General features: G+C 37.8%; 1 protein-coding gene across 1 annotated transcript in view; it reads right to left on the bottom strand.

The window, feature by feature from the left end:
• slc38a9 (solute carrier family 38 member 9) overlaps positions 1 to 20,422 on the bottom strand; it is a 45,163-nt gene extending 24,741 nt beyond the window's left edge. Inside the window, exons 1-6 of the mRNA XM_084745661.1 lie at positions 20,117 to 20,422; positions 13,132 to 13,269; positions 4,018 to 4,147; positions 1,819 to 1,937; positions 1,647 to 1,710; positions 1,371 to 1,464 (exon numbers count right to left, since the gene is read on the bottom strand). Of these exons, the coding sequence (XP_084601787.1) occupies positions 1,371 to 1,464; positions 1,647 to 1,710; positions 1,819 to 1,937; positions 4,018 to 4,147; positions 13,132 to 13,229 (505 nt within the window). The 5' untranslated portion in view covers positions 13,230 to 13,269; positions 20,117 to 20,422. The remainder of the gene's footprint in view (positions 1 to 1,370; positions 1,465 to 1,646; positions 1,711 to 1,818; positions 1,938 to 4,017; positions 4,148 to 13,131; positions 13,270 to 20,116) is intronic.
• Positions 20,423 to 20,987: the final 565 nt, after the last annotated feature.

The raw sequence follows: 20,987 nt of genomic DNA, 5'->3' as shown, positions 1-20,987 counted from the left end.
TAGCTTTAGAGGTTGCATCAACCATCCCTCAGAATAGTGTGGTTGCATTTAGGACTGTTGGCTTGCATTCTCAGGTGGCATGAGGATACACTGAGGCCTGTAGGTTGGTGCTAATATGATAACTAAAGGGAAGTTTAGCAGGAGATGGTTAAATGGGAGAAAGCTGAGAAGAACAGTGGTTTTAGCAGCTGTATGTTAAGTCAAATGTTAAATAACATATAAAATGGTATTACATGTTGTCCTGTTTTGTATGTTAGTGGACCTTAATTTAAAATGAATGCTTATTAGAACTAGCAATGAAACCAACATCAAAACAACAAAATTGATATTAATATAAGAGATAAAACCTATATTAGTTCACTCCACAAGACTGACATTAGTATAACAGACAAAACCTACACTAGTTCATACAACAAGTCTGAATTTTAGTATTTGACCAATATAAACTAAACATAACTTAATTTGACTAGACTAAGTGAGTATAAATATTTTAATTTGACAAAGTGCAGATTAATTGAATGTAAATATTCACATCACATATCCCCAACAAATCTATGTGGTGATCAAATTATATAATCAACATTTACAGACTGTACTTAGTTTGGTTAGATGGAATATAGGTGACATGATTAAAATACGTTCATCCAATGAATTATTTTTTTGAGTTATGGAGTGATGGTAATACACTACATGGGAAGAGTGGGGTAAGAAGAGTTGATGGGTAAGTACACCCAGCTCTGGTTTCTAGGCAACTGTGCAGGTTCTTTGTCTTGTGACCATAAGTTTCAGAGACACCCATCATTTCTATCTGACTGTGATAGACAACTGTAAAGTGAAAGTAAATATATCCTGGTCTAATTACACATGTTGGTGATTTGCTGATGCATGGAACCAATCATTGAATCATTAACCTAATGATTTGAAGGCATGTTGAGGCTACAATAAATGTACCACATATATCAAAAGTTTTTAAACATATCTATTGCGTTGTATTGGTCCACAACTTACTTTTCATCTTATGAAAAGTAAGTTGTGGACCAGTACAACACAATAGATATGTTTTTGATCATGCTGATTAGATGATATTTGAGTTGTTCTGTCTCACACTGTGCCACAGCAACACTAAAAAAATGTGTGCATTAATAAAAGTAATGAAACAAAAAGAGTAGTGCAAAAGTTACTTTTCCTCATAACAAGTTACTTTTATAATGCAGTAGGTCAATTAGTAATTGAGTTACTTTTTGAGAGCAGTAACTATTAACTGTAACTAGTTACTAATTTTCAGTAACTTGCCCAGCACTGGTAACGATAACTTTGTACACATCATTAGCAGAAGAATATATGGTAAATCAAAGTGTTGCTGGACTCACGTATTGCCTTTGGTGATTTGAGGACGATGTAACAGCAGTAGAGCATCAGCAGGCCTGTGAAGATGAGGATGAGGATCCCCAGAGTGAAACCAGCCTAAAGGAACAGACACACTGACTATTCAGTTCTCACTTTTTGTCCTGTAAGGCAAATTTAATGTGCATGCATACTGCAAACTCTGCATTTCAAGAATAACTGAGGTCAATATGAAACTGGTCATTTTAGATGTGGCTTTGAACGAGCCAAGGACTTGAAGTACATGAAACAAAGCAAATTACCTGCTTTATACCCCAGGGTATGCTCAGTATAGATGTGCCCATCATTGTGTTCCATATAGCAAATCTGTGAGGAGAGAAAAGCAATGGAATAATCAAAGCAGTCAAACACATTCACCAAAGTCTGACTAGAACATGTGCAGGCTGGTTTACTGACTGATGATGAGAGGCTTACATGGTGATGATACTGGGGTTTTTAGAGGAGGGGTCGGTGCCAGTCACCTTGAAAGCTGTACCCAGTGGGCTGTAGATGTAGATCTCCTCAGGCCGGGGGATCACATGGTTTGGAGGACTCTGAAGGGAAAAAAGACAGAAAGATGAAACCCTCACAGATACAGTAATGAGTCTTCAAGAAAAATATAGGCATAATGCTCACATAGTAGTTGTATTATAAATTATTATACTGTTATTAAATATGATATATTTATATACAACAGAGACAAGAAAACATAGCTTAGGGGAATTTACAATACAAAACAATGGGAGGCTGTGTCCATTGATCTATATATAGATATATAGATATATAGATGTACATAGATGCAGTGTAACAGTACACAGAAGTCATGGTTCTGTACAAACCCAAGTCATGTCATGTCATGTTTTGGTTTGAGTTCCATACATAGAACCCGAAGGCATAAGAATGTTTCTTCCAAGACTGTGTTTAGTGGGAGGCAGATCTCACGTGCATAACATGTCAAGAGAAGAATTCTCAGTTGTTATGGCTGGAGTCATCACAGCTGTTACAACAATACTCAAAAACAATGTTGGAAAACAATGAAACTCCCAGAAATAAAAGAACAGGTCAAATTATATTGTTGGAAAAACCAGCTCACTACCTGAATATACTGAATGAGCATATTCAGTATATTCATGTAGTGAGCTGATCTCATTTTTTGAACACATAACATTGCTGAACCTCGACCTGAGCAACTGAAGCAAACCCAGATCATAACACATACAGGCTTGTACAGTAGGCACTAAGCATGAGGGGTTAATGCGTTAAACTATCCAAAAAAAAAAAACCCACAGAGCATATGCATAGAATCTCAGTTACAAAAGTTAACTTTTTTATGCAATCAGAAACGAGGATCAATAACAACACTGCTATGTAGTGGTCAGGCGCTTAAACACAACACAAAATGTCCCACTGCCACAAAACTTTACATGTATCACAATATCACAACACAGTATTTTGAGAATTTATACAATATCACAAAACATAATACCACAATACTCAAGTGTATTGATATGTTCTTATACACAGTAAGAAAAGTTCATGCAAACCAGTTGAGAATTAAGCAAATTGCAGTAAATTTTGTCTGTGAGTCTGCGTCTCTCAATACCACAGTAAAGCATTGCACTGGCTTACAGCAGGAGCCAATGAGATGCAGTCCAGATGGCAGTAAAGACAAGGGATTTATTAATCTTGCATTGTGCCAAACTTTAGCAGTCATAACATATCATGTATGGATTCAATCAGCAGATGCTCCAGTTTAAGATCAGACCAAACTTTTCTTTGGACATCAGTTTATGAGCCACCATAAAAGGCCAACATGTGCCCTGCAACAGATTAGGTAAGCCTTGTTTTTAGCCTTGCAGTTGTCGATGACTTGTGGCTCATATTGGCCAGTTAAGAAGAGTGAGAAGTCAGTGATCTGTATAAAACAGGCCAGTCAATAAAATTGGTTTTTCAAAAATTTTGAATTACTGCAACCAGGACACATCTTTTAACATAGTGTCATAAATTTGCAAAAAACATACTAAACTGAAGGACAGATCCAAAACTCGCACAAGTCAAAACACACTAAAGGCATCTGATGCTCGCATTTTGAAGTGCACCCATTGTTCTAAATGGCAGAACACGCACTGAAAGCATTTTGACGCGCATCAATAGACGCGTGTCAGATGATACCTGCAGTGCATTTTCGCCTTTATGATGCTTTTTGTAAGCAAATATTAAGGATTAAAAACAAACGAAGAGATTCTCAAACATGCTTAGAGCCATGAACGTGCTTATTAACTTTGAGCTACCAGATAAGAATCCTCAAGGAGTTCGATTTTCATGACTTGATCACTTCTCTTTCAGGAAGCCAGACGAAAGATGGTTTTCACCATTGTTTTGTGTGGCTCTGTACTTAATTTGATTCTACATTTGTGATAGGCCTAAACAATGTATAATGTACATAGTATAGAGAAGTAAAATGTGGTTCATGCAGCACATGAAGATAATCATCATGCACTGACTGCAACATGAGCTAATATATGGTGTGTGTCCAGGTTACTTTGCCTGTGTGTTGTGTGTATGAACTCAGGCGTCATGGTTATGTCAATCTGTCAATGGCTGTAACAACTAATTTTTAATGAGTGGATCTACCAGCAGTCTGTCAGAGGAGCCTGTCAGTCTGCTGTAGTAATGGACTCTGCTGTTGAGGATAGCAGCCTCAGCAGAGACTCTCTCCTGGGGATCATCATCTACGATGTTCCTGGGCTCTACGTGGAAAGGCCTGGAAGAAGCAGACAAAAATCAGGTCATTTCTGGCCATATTCAATCTATCAAATAATTTTCATAATTCATTAAATGTATAGGTCATGCAAAAATGCTGTCTTTGCCTGTTCAGTGTAAGGATTTGCTGCCATTGTCTGTTTCATATCATTCAAAACTGAACATCTTTGGGTTTTGACAGTGTATCAGACAGTGTGTGTCCCCTTTGGCTCCAGCAACAAGTTTTAATTCATTCATTCATTCATTTAATTCATTTTATAGACATGCAATGAATCAAGAAATAATTTAGAGATTGAAAAATAAAATTTAACAAAGTTTAATCCATACCTAAACTTGAATTACACAGAGCACAAATACTAACAGGCTTGTTTTGAACCACTCACACGTCCTAAAGGAATCCATACACACTGTGAGTGAGTGTTGTGAGTGAGAGTGTGTTTGTAATACTTTATGTGCTAGAAAGCTAGTTGGTCACTGTGAAATACCTAACTGGATTAAAATTCACACAAACTGTTAATGCTAGAGTGACACACACACACACACACACAGAGAGAGAGAGAGAGAGACACACAGACACACAGAGACACACAGAGACACACACACACACAGAGAAACACACACACACACACACACACACATACAGTCACAACAAATGTCTTGGTATTTACTTGTCAAGTGAGTTCCAGGAAGTCTAACTTGTAGAAAGCACCTTGTTTGTTATCTGGAAGACACTGTCAGAAAGGAATAATATGCCTGCTAGAGGTCAGCTCAGCTGATCAGGGTCCATGCTGAGTCCAAAAGTTGGCTCAAAGCTACTTTATTGACTTGTTTTGTTCTTTTACACATCACACATTGTGAGAATTAGGGCAAACCATGTCCTACCAAAAAAACTTAAAAAATTATTAATACTCTAACACTCTAATTCCATTTTTTTTTTTTGGTGAATTTATTATTTAAGGATTTATATATGCTTTAATTTCTTTAATTTTTATCTTGCCCTGTACCAGAAAACATCCTTATCCCAGACAAGAATTCAAAATCTAAAATTAAACATACCTACTGATTACATAGATATAAAAAGTTGCTATTATTATTATCATATTTGTTTTGTGATTTTTTATGAAAATGTTGGATCTTTAAAGTTGTGCCCAAGATTTATGTCAACTCTATCAGATTTTTTTCAAGAACCTTATGATTTAATCAGGCATAAAAGGGTTAGCTATACACTAAGGACCCCTGTCTCAGTTCCTGGTTTAAAATCAGCAGGAATACAGCTCAAACACTGGTAAACTTTAATTTTTAGACAAATTTGTTAACTAATATTGCTATCAGATGTGTCTTAACCATAATATGTCAACTCTGTAGTCCTTCTAAATCAAAGCTAAATAAGAATTGTGGCTTAAAATGTGTATGTTGATTAGAATCAAGAGAACTCTGAGCAACATAAAAAGCTAAAATGGCTCACTATGACTGACTTTACTGTGATATTAAAAAATATAACATTTTGTCATGATGTAAAATCTGATGGAGCTGACATCTACATTCAATAAAAAAAAAAAATAACTACCAGGGTGTTGGCCCCATCTAAGGTTTAATAGACAAAAGTTTGATCTTATAAAATATATTTTACAGCATAATTGAAGAGTAAAAATCAAAAACCCTCAAAATATTGTTTTGTTCCAATTCTCAAGAATGAGTGAAATACAAGGCAGTCAAAAAGAAACTACAGTGCAGTTCAACAGATTATCATTCAGAAAAAAAAAGCCTCCCTGTGCTTGATCAAGTCAGTCACTAAAGCAATGTGACACATGAACTGTACAACTAGCAAAACAAATGTTGGTTCACTCTGTTAAGGGTAAATTTATGATGCAATATTTGTGCAGTTCATAGACAGAGACCACCCCACCATACACATACAGATGTGGACAAAGTTGTTGGTATCCTTTTATTAAGGAAAGAAAAACCCACAATGGTCATTGAAATAACTTGAAACTGACAAAAGTAATAATAATTTTAAAAAAAATACTTAAAGTTAACTAATAAAAAACAGACATTGCTTTTGAATTATGGTTCAACAGAATAATTAAAAAAAAACAAACTAATGAAACTGGCCTGGACAAAAATGATGGTACCCTTAATATTTTGTTGCACAACCTTTTGAGGCAATCACTGCAATCAAGCAATTTCTATAACTCTCAGTGAAACTTCTGCACCTGTCGACAGGTGTTTTGGCCCACTCCTCATGAGCAAACTGCTCCAGCTGTTTCAGGTTTGAAGGTGCCTTCTCCAGACTGCATGTTTCAGCTTCTTCTACAGATGTTCAATAAGATTTAGATCAGGGCTCATAGAAGGCCACTTCAGAATAGTCCAGTGTTTTGTTCTTAGCCATTCTTGGGTGTTTTTAGCTGTGTGTTTTGGGTCATTATCCTGTTGGAGGACCCATGACCTGCGACTGAGACCAAGCTTTCTGACACTGGGCAGCACATTTCGCTCCAGAATACCTTGATAGTCTTGAGATTTCAATCTACCCTGCACACATTCAAGACTCCCTGTACCAGATGCAGCAAAGCAGCCCCAGAACATAACCGAGCCTTCTTTCACAGTTGGTACAGTGTTATTTTCTTTGTATGCTTCATTTTTGTGTCTGTGAACATAGAGCTGATGTGACTTGCCAAAAAGCTCCAGCTTTGTCTCATCTGTCCAAAGGACATTTCCCAGAAGCTTTGTGGCTTGTCAATATGCATTTTGGCAAATTCCAGTCTTGCTTTTTTATAATTTGCTTTCAACAGTGGTGTCCTCCTCTGTCATCTTCCATTAAGTCCACTTTGGCTCAAACAGTGACGGATGGTGCGATCTGACACTGATGTACCTTGACCTTCAAGTTCACCTCTAATCTCTTCAGAAGTTGTTCTGGGCTCTTTGGTTACCATTCATATTATCCATCTCTTCAATTTGTCAACAATTTTTGTCTTGCAGCCACATCCAGGGAGGTTGGCTATAGTCCCATGGACCTTAAACTTATGAATAATATGTGCAACTGTAGTCACAGGAACATCAAGCTGCTTGGAGATGATCTTATAGCAGTTACCTTTAACATGCTTGTCTATAACTTTCTTTCTAATCTCCTGAGACAACTCTCTCCTTAGCTTTCTGTGGTCCATGTTCAGTGTGGTACACAACATGATACCAAACAGCACAGTGATTGATTACAAGTTTGAAGACACCTGTGATGCTAATTACAGGACACGCCTTAGTTTAACATGTCCATATGGTCAACTTATTTTCAATCTTTTCTAGGGGTACCATCATTTTTGTCCAGGCCAGTTTCAATAGTTTATTTTTTAAAATGATTCTGTTGAACCACAATTCAAAAGCAATGTCTGATTTTCATTAGTTAGTTAGTAATTTTCAGTAAATTTTTATTTATTATTACTTTTGTCAGTTTCAAGATATTTCAATGGCCATTGTGTGTTTTTCTTTCTTTAACGGAAGGGTACCAAAAATTTTGTCCACGTCTGTACATAGTAAGCATATACATGTAGACAAAACAAAACTATAGTGTTACCATCTAAAGTCATAAAACAGAACATAGAGGAGGAAAACCATCAAACCATTTGTCAAAGACACCATAAGGTCAAGATTAAAGATGATCTCTGTATTGTACTGTCAAGGGTTGGAAGTATCTAACTACAACTAGTGAAATAACTGTAACTAAGGGTGCTTTCACACCTGTAGTTCGGTTCATTTGGTCCGGACCAAAAGAAAGAAAAGAAACATTTTTGCGTTTTAGTCCTGGTGCAGTTCATGTTCACATTGACTTTTTACCAACAAACCAAGAGGAGGAGGAGGTTTTACAGACTGACAGGTAACTCATTGATTGGACAGTTCTGGTCCTCATCAGTGCATCATCAGGACTCACATGGGAAATTCTAATTCCTGTGCCTGACAGGGGTTTAACAGCACTTCAGTGCTTCATATGTGTTTATTTGAGCTCACAAAGAAATAATCAATGATAAGCATTTTTAGCAAATCAGGGCAAGTTGTGAATAATGACTGACAAATTAAAAACAGAATGAAAAGGAGGCGTCTTGTAACCGACAGAATACTGCGCACCTGTAAACACCTCACTGACTTGCTGTGGCTCACATGTGAATGATGTCCACACAGAGACTCGAATGTAGACCTTTAGATATTGAGTTTACAGAAGGGTTGGGAGGAGAAGAACAGAGTAAGAAGAAAGCACTGGGATTTTTGTTTTCCCCTGTTCAGAGAGAGAGAGGAAGGAAGGAAGAGGAAGGGGGACAGTGCATCTGCCCTTCACCTGACTTTTTCATGTGTGTGATATACAGTTGTATTACTGTGGGATTGCTGTCACACACTTTTAATCAGACAAAACACATGGAAGAGTAGGACACAAGCACAGCAGTTAATCAGGGAAAATACCTGCGCTGAAGTACTTATCTGTTACTAAATGAATTTCATAAATATAGGCTGTACATGTCTTATCAATTAGAGATCACCTCCTAAACCAATTTTACAATCAGCTGATGGATTTATTAGCAGCTTTTGAAATCATGCTAAAATCACAAATCTTCTATCATAAAATCCTGTGGTTGGTTCGATTGCTTTGAGATCACAAACAACCTGCACCAGAGTCTGTTTATAACTGCACTGAGACCCGCCTTTTCAGGCAGACTCAGTCTGGTTCTGTGGTCCACACCATTCATTTGACAGCTTTCACACCAGCCCAAATAAACCACGTTAAACGGACAAACGGACCACAGTGTGTTTTAACTGGACCGAATGAGGCAGGTGTGAAGTCTTTTTGGTATTGGTGGAGTATTTTTTCCAGTTTGCTCATGCTTGTATGCATTACAATATTTTATCTATTTTACTACTTTTAAAATCATAGTAACACTAAGTAGACATTTTGAATTAACATCAAACCTTTCATCTGCACGTTGTAGCCAGTAAAGGTATCTGATTCCAAACGGGCCAATGAAAACCATGACACAGAGAAACAAACAAATAAAAAACAAAACAAAAAAACCAAAACAAAAAAAAAACGCTGCAGCTGGCTCAGGTCTGGAGAGGTGAGTGTGACCACAGACTAGAACAGAGCAGGAATCATTCAGACTGAAGATTTAGAGAAACAGAAACACATTACAATTGAACTGAACTGAACTGAACTGCTAATAAATAATTCAGTAAGCATCAACAGTTAAAAAGTAATTCATGCTCAGAGTAGTTTTGATTTTAATATTTGAGTGAATATTTAACACCAGTAGTTTTATTTGTAGTTGGTTAACATTTCAGTAACATAAGAGTACTTCAACTTGAGGACAGGTTTTCAGGACTCTTTCCACCTCTGATTCTGTCTTTATCACCCTCACTCTCTTAGAAAAATGTAATATAATAATCCAGACAAGATTTCTGGGTGCAAATCTTCTTCAGATCTTCTCAGATCTCCTTTCTTTAGTATCACCTCTCTGCCCCTGCTTTTGTATTTTGGCTCTCTTACTGGATGATATGAAACTACCACAACCTGAGTCAAAATTGGCCAGCCTTTGTGTCCTCCAGGAAAAATACTGTGAAGCTCTTCAATGGAAAAACAGCCTTTCATGTTGCCTCAACATGGAAAACCTGATATATAATATCTATATATCTATATCTATATCTATATCTATATCTATATATATATATATACATATATATATATATATATATATATATATATATATATATATATATATATATATATATATATATATATATAATATATATAGAAGAAGAAACTAAGCTACTAAACCAGCTCTGATAAAGCTTTTGTACAACAGTGTAATTCACTCATACTCTATATACATGTTTGTTTTACTTGGTAATATTTCTGTGAGTGTGTGTCTATTTTCCTACTACTTTAGTGTCATGTTTGTGGAAAACACGAAAAACAGTATATTAGTGTATGAATATAAGTCAGTTTGAAATGGCTTTTCTCTATATCAGCATAGAGAAGTTTATTAGCTAGGATGTCTATATAGTCAACAAATTCCATGTACAGACAAAAACAATGAATCGACTCCTCTAACTACTGTCTGTTTATCCAAAGCCTGACATCGATTCATTCATATTTCTCAATATGTGCAGCAAAATGCAGGAGAGGCATTATGAAGAGGAGTACTAAACAGTCAAGAATAATAATTACAACATAGACTTTGCCTGACAACTTCTCTCCACACGTCTCACTTTATGGATGGAAAGACGGACCCATGATCTCTTCAGAAATGACTGCACAGTCACTTTGGAGATGATATCATTGGCCACTGTTGCCTTAAAGCTTGTGTCCACTTTAGGGCTAAATGATTTTGAAGAAATATCTAATTGGAATTATTTCAACTGATACTGCTTCTGCTATATGATTTGCGATATAAGTGTTATAAAAATGTAAATGTTAATATGACTGTGTCGTGATGTTTTTTTGCAGGAATCTGTGCCAAATAAGGATGTTTTTTTAAGTGTGTAGAATCTGATTTGTAGAACAGGACATCTCTGCCTCACCACATTCATTCATTTACATTCACATTTATTTAATGAAAGTTTTTTGACACCCATTTTACATTTAACAAATATTGCACCTCCTGGGATTTGAAATCGATTATGATGTGTTATTTTTTTCAGGGATCCCTTCAAAACAAAGTTGTTTTCTGAAGTCTAGAGAGTATGTGTTAGCCAGGACACTTCTGCAGGCAACACAATATTTAATTCAAAATAGTATTTTGACCTAGTTAACCTTTAGCAAATATTGCTCATCTTGCGATTTGAAAATTTCAGCAGACCATATTGCAATTTCAATACAATTTTGTTGAGAGCTGGATTGGAAGACCTGACTTCTCTCATCTCTACAGCTTCCTGAACTATCCTTTGCTCATATTCCAGATGAGGAAGATGGTGGCTTGAAGGAAGGCCTCAGATGGCTAGTCAGCTCTATCCAGCACTTGGTGGATGAGCCATGTCCCAGTCAGAGAGAGCAGTCCTCCATGTCCTGCTATAATCACATCCTCCATCCTGCTGTCCAAGGACTGGAAACCCACAAGTAAGATACTGGACAGTGGTGGACAGTGACAGGCTTCTCCAGGCCTCCCTAGTGTACTTTCTTAAGCCTTCGCTGCGATACACTTCCAGTGTAATTGTTGTTGCCACAGTTGGCATCTCATAGGACCTCTGTGCCGATGTCCCATCAACACACAAAAAGTCTTTTGTGCCACATAGATCCATTATTGTCTAAAAATAGATCAATTAGTCAAACTGTTACTGTTGATTTGGTTCAATCTCACATACTGCAAAGGTGAATTAATCTGCCACTGTAAATAGTCCCCAACAAATCCTGTATTTCCTGAACCTTTAAAAACATAATCTACATACTAGGAGTGTGCGCAATTAGTCGACTACACAATAAAACGTAGCCACCCTCAATAGTCAGCACCCAAAATACTAGTTGGTTAAACAATTTATCAATATTTTATTCAGGCACAATGCCAATTAACTGTTGCCTCTAAGGTGTAATGCAGCTGCCCGCCACTGCTGCGGCCACATTAGACAGCAGAGCAGAGCTGTTGCTGCTAGCTCTGCTAACGTTAGCCACACTGTATAACAAGCTGGCAGCTAACATCAGCCTCGGGTAAACAATGTCGTATTACACAACTCAAAGTTTACTCATTTCAGCAACATTTAAAATACGATGTGGTGATTGTACACTGTGATTAATGCTTTAAATATTTCTTTATACATAGAGTATTTGTTCAGACAGACTTTAACATTATAAATTCATAAACTGCGTTCCAGATTAGTTGACTAGTCTAAATTCAAATTTGCATTTAATCAACAGGAAAACTAGTTGCCAAGAAGATCCCTACTACATACTAGTGGGGTTGAGCATTGAGAGGAAATTCCAAATAAGAAGTGATTTCAAATTATGATTCCAGAAGTTTCAAATTAAACCATATACTATAAACACCAATGACCCGTCTGCACTTACATGTGAACTGCAGCATTATTCTCAGTTAAACTACCCAGTTGTTGCTAAGCTGCTTGACTAGCAGATGAACAGCACAAATTGTGTGACTCTTCTAACAATCAGCTCAATGTGGAAAATGCTACAAAATGTTTTACAAAGACGAGATATTCTCTATTGTCAGAGTTATGTAGCTGAATGTGAGAAAACCCCAATATATTCAATAAACTGGAAAAGAGACCACCATTGTTAGACTTATTTTGCTAACATTAGCTTAGCCCAGTGTTTTCACTGGTAATTTAATGTGTGGTTATAAGTGTTTCACCAAAGTCTGCTGTGAAGAATGCAGGACACTCAAAGAATCTGAAATCTTTTATGCCTATAATTTATAGGATAGCTGAGGATATGAAAGGAAAGGGTGTGAGAGAGTGGGGGAATGACATGCAGCAAAGGGCCACAGGTGGGATCTGAACCTACAGCTGCTGCAAAGGACCCACAGCTCCAGTACATGGGGCGCAAACTCCACCAACTGAGCCACTAGGCCACCCCTGAACTAAGAATTGTTAAGAACCGAAACTGAGAAGCAGAATCACGATCAGAATCATTATAATCCTAACGATACACAACCTTATATATTAGTGAGTTGGTTTTGAAGATTTACATCTTCAGTCGGAACCAAAGGGGCTCAAACTGACAGCCACAGACAGGACAGGTTTTGGTCTCCAAAAGACATTTTTGATCTAACTGATGTTATATTGTTTTTGTTTATCAAGCACAGAAATCAAGAGTTTAATGAAATTTAACTGACTGTGTGGCTTTTTGTTGTCTGGTATTACTGTAATTTATAATGGCCCTGCACTTACTCTGAGCGTGTTAGTAAATGCATAGAAGTCTTCCATGTTATCTATTAAACAATACACAGGCACAGTGCTGTCAGTAGTACGCAGGTGTTGGTGTAGTGTTCCAGTGAATTCTACCTTTTAGTCTTGAAGTCCAGTGAGTCTGTAGAGCCTCTGTGTGAGTAGCTCTCTCCGGGCTGCTCTGAGCTCAGCAGAGGCCTGCAGTTGTCCTCCATGATGTCTCTAATTTAAAGCCTCTCAACTCTCATCACCTGACTGGGAGGAAATATGACAAAAATCTAATCAGAGACTGTAAAACCATAAAGCATTATTTGTGTAGTACTGTACTGCCGTTTACTGCAATCACATATTGCTGACACCGCAGCTAACACATGACTGGTGAATGTGATGTTCTACCTTTCAGGTAGCCACTGGTTCCCACTCACTTCAGCTTTATGCTGTGAAAATCAACCTGGGCAACCCATAACAGTGAATACTGTGTCTGTTGGATTATCAGACTCTGAAAGCTGATTTTCATGCTTTCAGAACCAGATTTGGCCAAATTAACCTGTTTGCTGGTCCAGGGACAAAACTGAGCAGCTGAGCCCAAATGAATACTCATTCCTCCAGGGCTGCAGGTTTACTGTGTGGAGATTTGATTAAGTTAGGGATGATAACAATTAATCAATGATCAATTAATCAGTCAATAATGTGAAATTTAGTCAATCTACTATCAAATAAGCATCTGAAATATGTAGCCCTTTATATGTTAGAAATAAGGGTTCCAAAAGAGTTCTTCCTGTAAGGCTGTGATTCTACCCACAACAATTTGCTTCTGAAGAATCCTTTTTGGAAGAAAGGGTTTGTCAAGGGTTCTTTTTAAGACTAAGGGTTCCATTAAGAACCCTTCTCATCCAAAGAACCTTTTGTAGAAGGAAGTGTTCTTCAAAGATTGTTGAAATCCTTGAAGAACTCTTCCATCAAAGGTCTGTCAAAGGTTCTTTGTACCATAATATAAAAAGGTTCTTGGTAGCACCACTAGGGTGTGTTCCAGATATAAAAAGTTTCCCTGTAGAACCTCCTGGTTGGATTGTTGTTGGCACCCTTAGAAGGGTAGAAAGATCAATTAAGGAAAGAGCTTACAATTTATAACCCTAGATTAACCCTAGATTAAAATTATGAAGATCATCACACCAGATTATCAATAACAACTGAAGTCATTTATGCAATAAAAGAGGATTTCGACACAGGGCCTCAATATCATCATTTCATTTGATGTGTTCTTTCTTAGTATCAAACAAAGTTAGAATTAATCAGTTTACCTCAACCTAACTACCACATAGAATTTTTGGGGACCACTGGGGGTCTGGGGGGGGGGTTAACCCACCTCAGGAAAAAATTGTCAGAAACCAGTGGCTGCTTAGATTGGAGAAAACATATTAAAACATCTTCACTGCTATGCTAGTTTTCAGTAGTAATATAAGAGTATGTAGTGTGGAGGGTGGGGAAAGCAGGCCAATGGGAGTCCCCACCAGGCCAAAAAAATCTCTTTCTTTTAATGCCAAAACTTACAGCTGAAACAATTAATCAAGTATGAATTGATTATTAGATTAATTGACAACTATTTTGATAAAGGATTCATCTACTTGAGTTTTTTAAGAAACAAAGGAGTCCAAATTCTCGGACTCCAGCTTTTTAAGGTGAGAATTTTCTAAATTCTTTACTCCTTTATGACAATAAAATGAATGGGCTTTATCTTTCACCCGATTTGCTAGTACAGCTGTCATTGCTATTTTCTCACCGATGCAGTCATCATTTTCTCACCCAACACCAACACTGTGCAAGTTGCAAATGTACTTGCACAATCTGTGCGCTCATGGCCATGTTGGTTCTTAAAATAAAGTGTGGTCATATACATTGTTGGTACATTAGTGTCTTGATGCAGCAGAAAAACATTGCGCCACTGACCAACAAAAACCTGGTCTAAAGTTAACAGCACCATATTAACCTGCATTATTCAGGTAGCAGGATGAACCTAAATAGGCAGGTTCACAATACCTGTACACTCTGCTTCCAGAGCAGCAGCTAATCCACAGGGCATAAAAGTGAACATTCAAAAACTGTGGATGATAGTAGGTGGGTGAAACAGGATGAAGCTGTGTGCATATTTACACACAGCTGCAGCTTCACTGACTGTTTAAATCAGACAGGATCGGTCAGGATCTGTTAATTTATCTCCCATGTTCTTCTCTGTATCCAAAAGGTCTCACTTACAGTCGAAGTTCATACAGTGAATTTGTTTGGACAGAGGCAGCCTTTTAAATCCTGACTTCCACCCAGGCTGTCTAAAAAATGTGTTTCCTCTGTTCTGTCAGGTTTAAGTTTTGATTTGACTTTTGATTTCAAGGTGACAATACCAATTCAATTTTGATTTAAACTTTTTTTCAGCAGTGACAGATCTGTTGTTTTTATACTAAAGAAAACCACCAGCCCCCCTGTAATCTGAACCCCAACATGTGACATAGACTAGAGGGTTTGTTGTACCACAAGGAGCTTTCAACTAATTATGAAAAAGTCTCAATTTAATATTGACAGTGTTTCCTCTACATTCATTTAGGAGTGGCGGCCCGCCACTTCTAAATCCTAGCCGCCACTCCTTCAAATTTAGTTTTTTTTATTGTTGACGCAAATACACCACCGCCGCATCTCTCCACCTTCAAAACAGACTCCTGTCGGGTACTTGCGAGCACTAAGGTAAACTGCAGATAACTATCTTGCTCAGTATGGAAATTAGGGGTGGGGGAAATTTCCGATTCTTAGATGCATCGCGATTCGGACGTGGACGAATCTGAATCGATTCACAAACGTCCAAATTTCGATTATTTAAATCTGTTAATTAAAGTGATACAGAAGCTTCTAAATAATGTGGAACTAAGAAGCGCGGTACGCGTCATCGCCGGGACACTTTGGGACGCGCACCTGGAGCGACACGCGCACAGCGGAAAACAAACATGGCCGACCGGCAGCCACCTCGCCATGAGGTCCGAACAGCTCCTTCTAATTTAAAAGCAGCCGCGTGGAAACACTTCGGCTTCTATAACGTCGACGGCGGAAGCGAACTGGACAAGAGCCACGTTATATGTAAGCTGTGTCGAGCTAAAATAAAATACTTTGGCAACACAACAAACATGAGAAGCCGTAACTCGATTCCACCCGACGGAGGAGTCGGGGAGACGGCAGGCTGCTGTTGCTGCGGCTACTAGTGGCTACTGTTGGTACTTTCCAGTTTGCACATATTTCCAATAGTTTAATAAAATATAATCGAAATGAATTCTTATTACAAATGCGCTGTTTTTAAAAATTGCAAGTGACGAATGCTTATTCAGTGAGACAAAAAGAAATGTGTTTGTGAAAAAGTGCATCAATATACATAAAGATGCATCAATAATCGTTTTATAATCGAATCGTAGCCCCTGAATCGTAATCGTAATCGAATCGGCAGGTGCCCAAAGATTCCCACCCCTAATGGAAATATACTTGCGCGTGCTCATTTGCATGATGCTAGCGTTGTTTGGGGGGCGCAATCGTCAAGCACGTCAAGCACCTAGGCGACAGGGCAGAGTCAGAGGAGCGAATTCCCGAATTGCAAATAAATAATAAAGCAGCGAATTACCGGCCGGAGAAGGGGTAGACGTAAGTTATTAGCTTGAGATAACTCGACATAGATTTTACAAGTTAAACAGACGTTCACAATATGTTGATGACCAGCTAACATTACGTAACTTATCGGTAGTTTAAGTTAATTTGGCCCGGTGCCAACTCAGTGTCGCTAACGTGAGTAACGTTAAAGTCATTGATAGTATTAGGCTAACGTTAATATCTACACACCATTATATAATAACTGACTGCATTTTTCAGATGAGTTTATTGAAATATTTCTCTAAGAAGAGAAACGGAACGCCTGCCCCCGCTGCTGAAAAAAATCCTAGAGGAAACACTGATTGATGCTTCTGTATGGCCTTAATAAGCAAACAAGGCCATCTGATTGGTTGTTTGTGTAGAGTTGTTCTTAATGTCTTCCACCAGGTAAAAAAATACCAGAAGAAGAGCCTGTCCTGCTTTTGATTTCGATTACTGACACTGAAAGCACATTTCAGTCAGTTTTCAAAGTTTCAGTGATACTTGGTACTGGGTTAATTCGGTTGATACTTTAAATGTATTGAGTACCAATACCCAGCCCTACTGCCTCGCCTTGTGGAAGACTGGTCATGTGCACAAGCAGATCGCACATATTAGTAAGCAGGTACACAGGCAGGTAGGTCATTTAATCACTGGCCTCTGAAATGCTACTACTATGTGTAGTTTGTACTATTTGTATTGAGCTGATTTAATTTATTTTTTTAATTTAATTTGCTTGTGTTATTTTCTATTGATATACATCTCTCTCTTCTAGACCTGGGCGATACAGCTGAAAATCTATCACAATTGGTCAATATCAATAATTATTGATTATATAGGCTGTGACTGAAGACATGTCGTGTACTCCAAGGGGTGGAAGCAGCTAAAGTGATAAAATGAATTTGTTGTATTATCACTGGGCGATATAGACAAAATGAAATATTGGGATATTTTTCACTAAATACCTCAATATACAGTGCTTAACAAATTTATTAGACCACCTGTCATAAAAATGAGAAAACACATAATAACCAAAAGATTTGACAACACTTGGCCTTGATAACAGCTTGCATTCTTGCTGACATTGTTTTTATGTACTTTTCCACAGTCTCTTTTGTTATTGAGTTCCAAATAGTTTCTAGCTGTTCCCACAGACTTGCTTTAGATTAAACTTTTGTGTGATCAATCTTTGAACCTACTAAATCCCAAATTTGTTCAGTAGGATTGAAATCCAGACTTTGACTTGGCCAGTCCTCCAGATTCCTTTTTCTTGGTCAAATAGTCTCTGCACAGCTTTGAAGTTTGCTTGGGCTCATTGTCTTGTTGGTATATGAGCCCACGACCAATCAGATTCAGTCCAGAAGGGATTCCATCATGCACTAAGATGCTGTGGTAGACGTTCTTGTTCATGATACGGTCGATTTTCACTAATTTGTCCATGCCGTTTCCACAAATGGAACCTCATACCACCGTGTTTCACTGTGGGTGCAATGCAGCTGGCATCAAAACGTTTTCCAGCTTTTCTGCGGACATGAACACAACAATGCTGACTGAAGAGTTCAAACTTGGACTTGGTCCATCCAAAGTACCTTCTTCCCATCATCAACAGTCCAGTGTTTGTGCTCCCTGGCAAATCTGAGGAGTTTCTGGATGTTTGTAGGCCTCAATAATGCCTTCTTAGCAGCTAGTCTTCTCTTTAAGTCAGTTGTCTGCTTGTGGTCATTCTGGAGACTTTCTCTGACTCTGATCTAGAAGCATTTGTCTCTGCCTGAACATCAGCAGTGGTTTTCCTTCTGTCTTAGTGCTTAAAATCTTGAGGTGTCTGACATCTGCTTCAGTTAACTTTCATTTCCTGCCTCTTCCTTGGTGCATTTTGTAAGTACCAGACTCTGCAATTGACTCCAAAGCATACTTGACCACACTGTAAGAACACTTTATGTCTTTCCCTATTTGTCTCAGAGATCATCCAGCATCATGAAGTGTTTTAATGTTGACCCTTTCATTTTCAGTGAGCTCTCGATGTTTTACCATTTTGAACAGGAACGAGGAATTTCTGAATTCACCTTTTTATACCCAAACCAACGACTCACTGGGCTTCTCTGAGAAGTCAGGAATTAATCAAGCATAGCATTCAACAACTAAAACTATTTTTTCTCTTCAGAAATGTAAGTAAATAAATATCATTTTGGTTAAAGAGCTTCTACATACTGGTGTATTAACCATTACAGAAACATAAAAATAATTTTGGTAATTATCAGTGCTGTTAATTTAGTACAGCTGTGGCATAAACCTTACATTGAGTGGTGGTCTAATAAATTTGTTAAGCACTGTATGTATATCTAGTATGTATAACAATTAGGTGGATAAACACAAATAGCACAGAATAGCTACAAGAGTCTGGTAAGTTCAGAAAATACATCATTTATGGTAATGCAGCCTTTAAAACCAGGAAAAGACCAAATTCATGCCATATGATGATATAATGCTATCCAAAATCCATCACAATATCTAATCTCACACTGTGATACGATTTAAGATCAATATATTTCCCAGCCCTACTCTCTTCCTATGTCTACATAAGATATTCTGTGGCTACATTGTCTGGTTGAACTCCTGCTGTAACGCAATGATTTATCAAATTGGGATCAATAAAGTACATCTATCCATCTATCTGTCTGTCTGTCTGTCTGTCTATAGAAACGCATTAAGGCAAAGCAGTACAGTGCCCTAGATACAAAGTAGACACTAAAGACTGAATTCATCAAAACAAACTACAATGAGAAACCTTAATCTATATTAGGAATAAAAATAGTAAAAATCTATTGTTCCAAGATCAGGTCAGGACAGACCCTGGGTGTTTAAGATGGGGGCTGAGCTGATGATGAGCAGGTTTGATATAAAAACCCACTTCCTTCTTCACTGAAAGTATCACGTTAGAATCAACATGATTAATCAGCAATAGTATCAGATACTGTCCAGTAGTTCCTGACAAACAGACAAACCCAATGAAGCTTCCTCATGTTTAACAGACAACCACAGCCACAGTCTGTGACCGGCTGCCGCCTTAGCACAGACATTAGATAACCTGACACACTGACGTCAAACCAGGTGGCACGTGACAACACAAATAAATTCCTGTACAAAGTAACACAAGTTAAATGGAAGTTACAATATAACATTCACGTGACGTAGGCTGCGTCGTAAAGCGGTTTCTGCGGGAACATAAAGTGCTGAGTCTACAACAGAGATTCAGCTCACTAAAGCAGAAGATGTATTCTTACAGACGACTTTCTGTTCCCTTTGTTACCAATTATACCTGAACTAGGTTAGCTAGCTGCTTAAGCACACTACAGACTGACAAGTTCAATGACACGTCTTATCGTTTGCTGTCATTTGAGCACAGTTAACGTTGTAGCCTAAGACAGAAGTTAAAATGAGTCCGTACCTCAGTGAAGCTGCATGGAAGAGCTCCTTACTGTCTTCAGCTCATCTCCCATTTGCTGTGTCAGCAGATGGTACAGTCACCAAGTTGGACTAAAAATCAGACGTCAACGGTTACCCTACTAATCATACACAGCGGCGGAGGGTAAAATAATGTTCAAAAAACACATGTACACAGAGGACAGTATAAATACTGTATCATCTAACTGTTAGTGAGCGCAGTACGAGCGTAGAGGAAGTGAAATGGTAAAAGTGACACCGGTGAGCTCCTCTTGTTGTCATTACTAATCTGCCTCTGTTTTTTTTTTTTTTTTTTTTTTTTTTTTTTTTTTTTGTTCTTCTTCCTGATGCTTTATGTCGGTTGGCACCGGCGTTACAGTGAATTAGCGCCACCAAGTGGTGTGGAGTGTGAGTGGAAAACTGAACTGCTGCAGTGGTTCCCAACCTTTTTCCTGACGACCCCCGTATAAATGACGTGTGTGTGTGTGTGTGTGTGTGTGTGTGTGTGTGTGTGTGTGTGTGTGTGTGTGTGTGTGAGTGTGTGTGTGTGTGAGTAACGGTACTTGCTAATGATCACATAATCACATAATTTATAATAATATTAATAATATATATATATATATATATGTACATATATATATAAAAATCAAATATATTACTTGGTAATTACCGCCTCCTTAATATGAAACTCTGGGGCCTGGGAACTGAAGCATTATCTTACTTTTTAAGCATTGATGTTTAATACATTTTCAATAGAAGACATTCTTTTGTCATTTTTAATCTCATCTTCAGCTTTAGTTTCACTATTCATCAAATGGTTCTGACAGACAAAACAATGTTGCATAAGGGTCAATTGCTGCCATTTCTAGACTACA

This window comes from Lutjanus erythropterus, chromosome 20, assembly GCF_056507025.1.
Source record: "Lutjanus erythropterus isolate fLutEry1 chromosome 20, fLutEry1.hap2, whole genome shotgun sequence".
In the NCBI taxonomy this organism is placed as follows: Eukaryota; Metazoa; Chordata; class Actinopteri; order Lutjaniformes; family Lutjanidae; genus Lutjanus; species Lutjanus erythropterus.
This window is presented reverse-complemented; position numbering and strand designations above follow the sequence as displayed.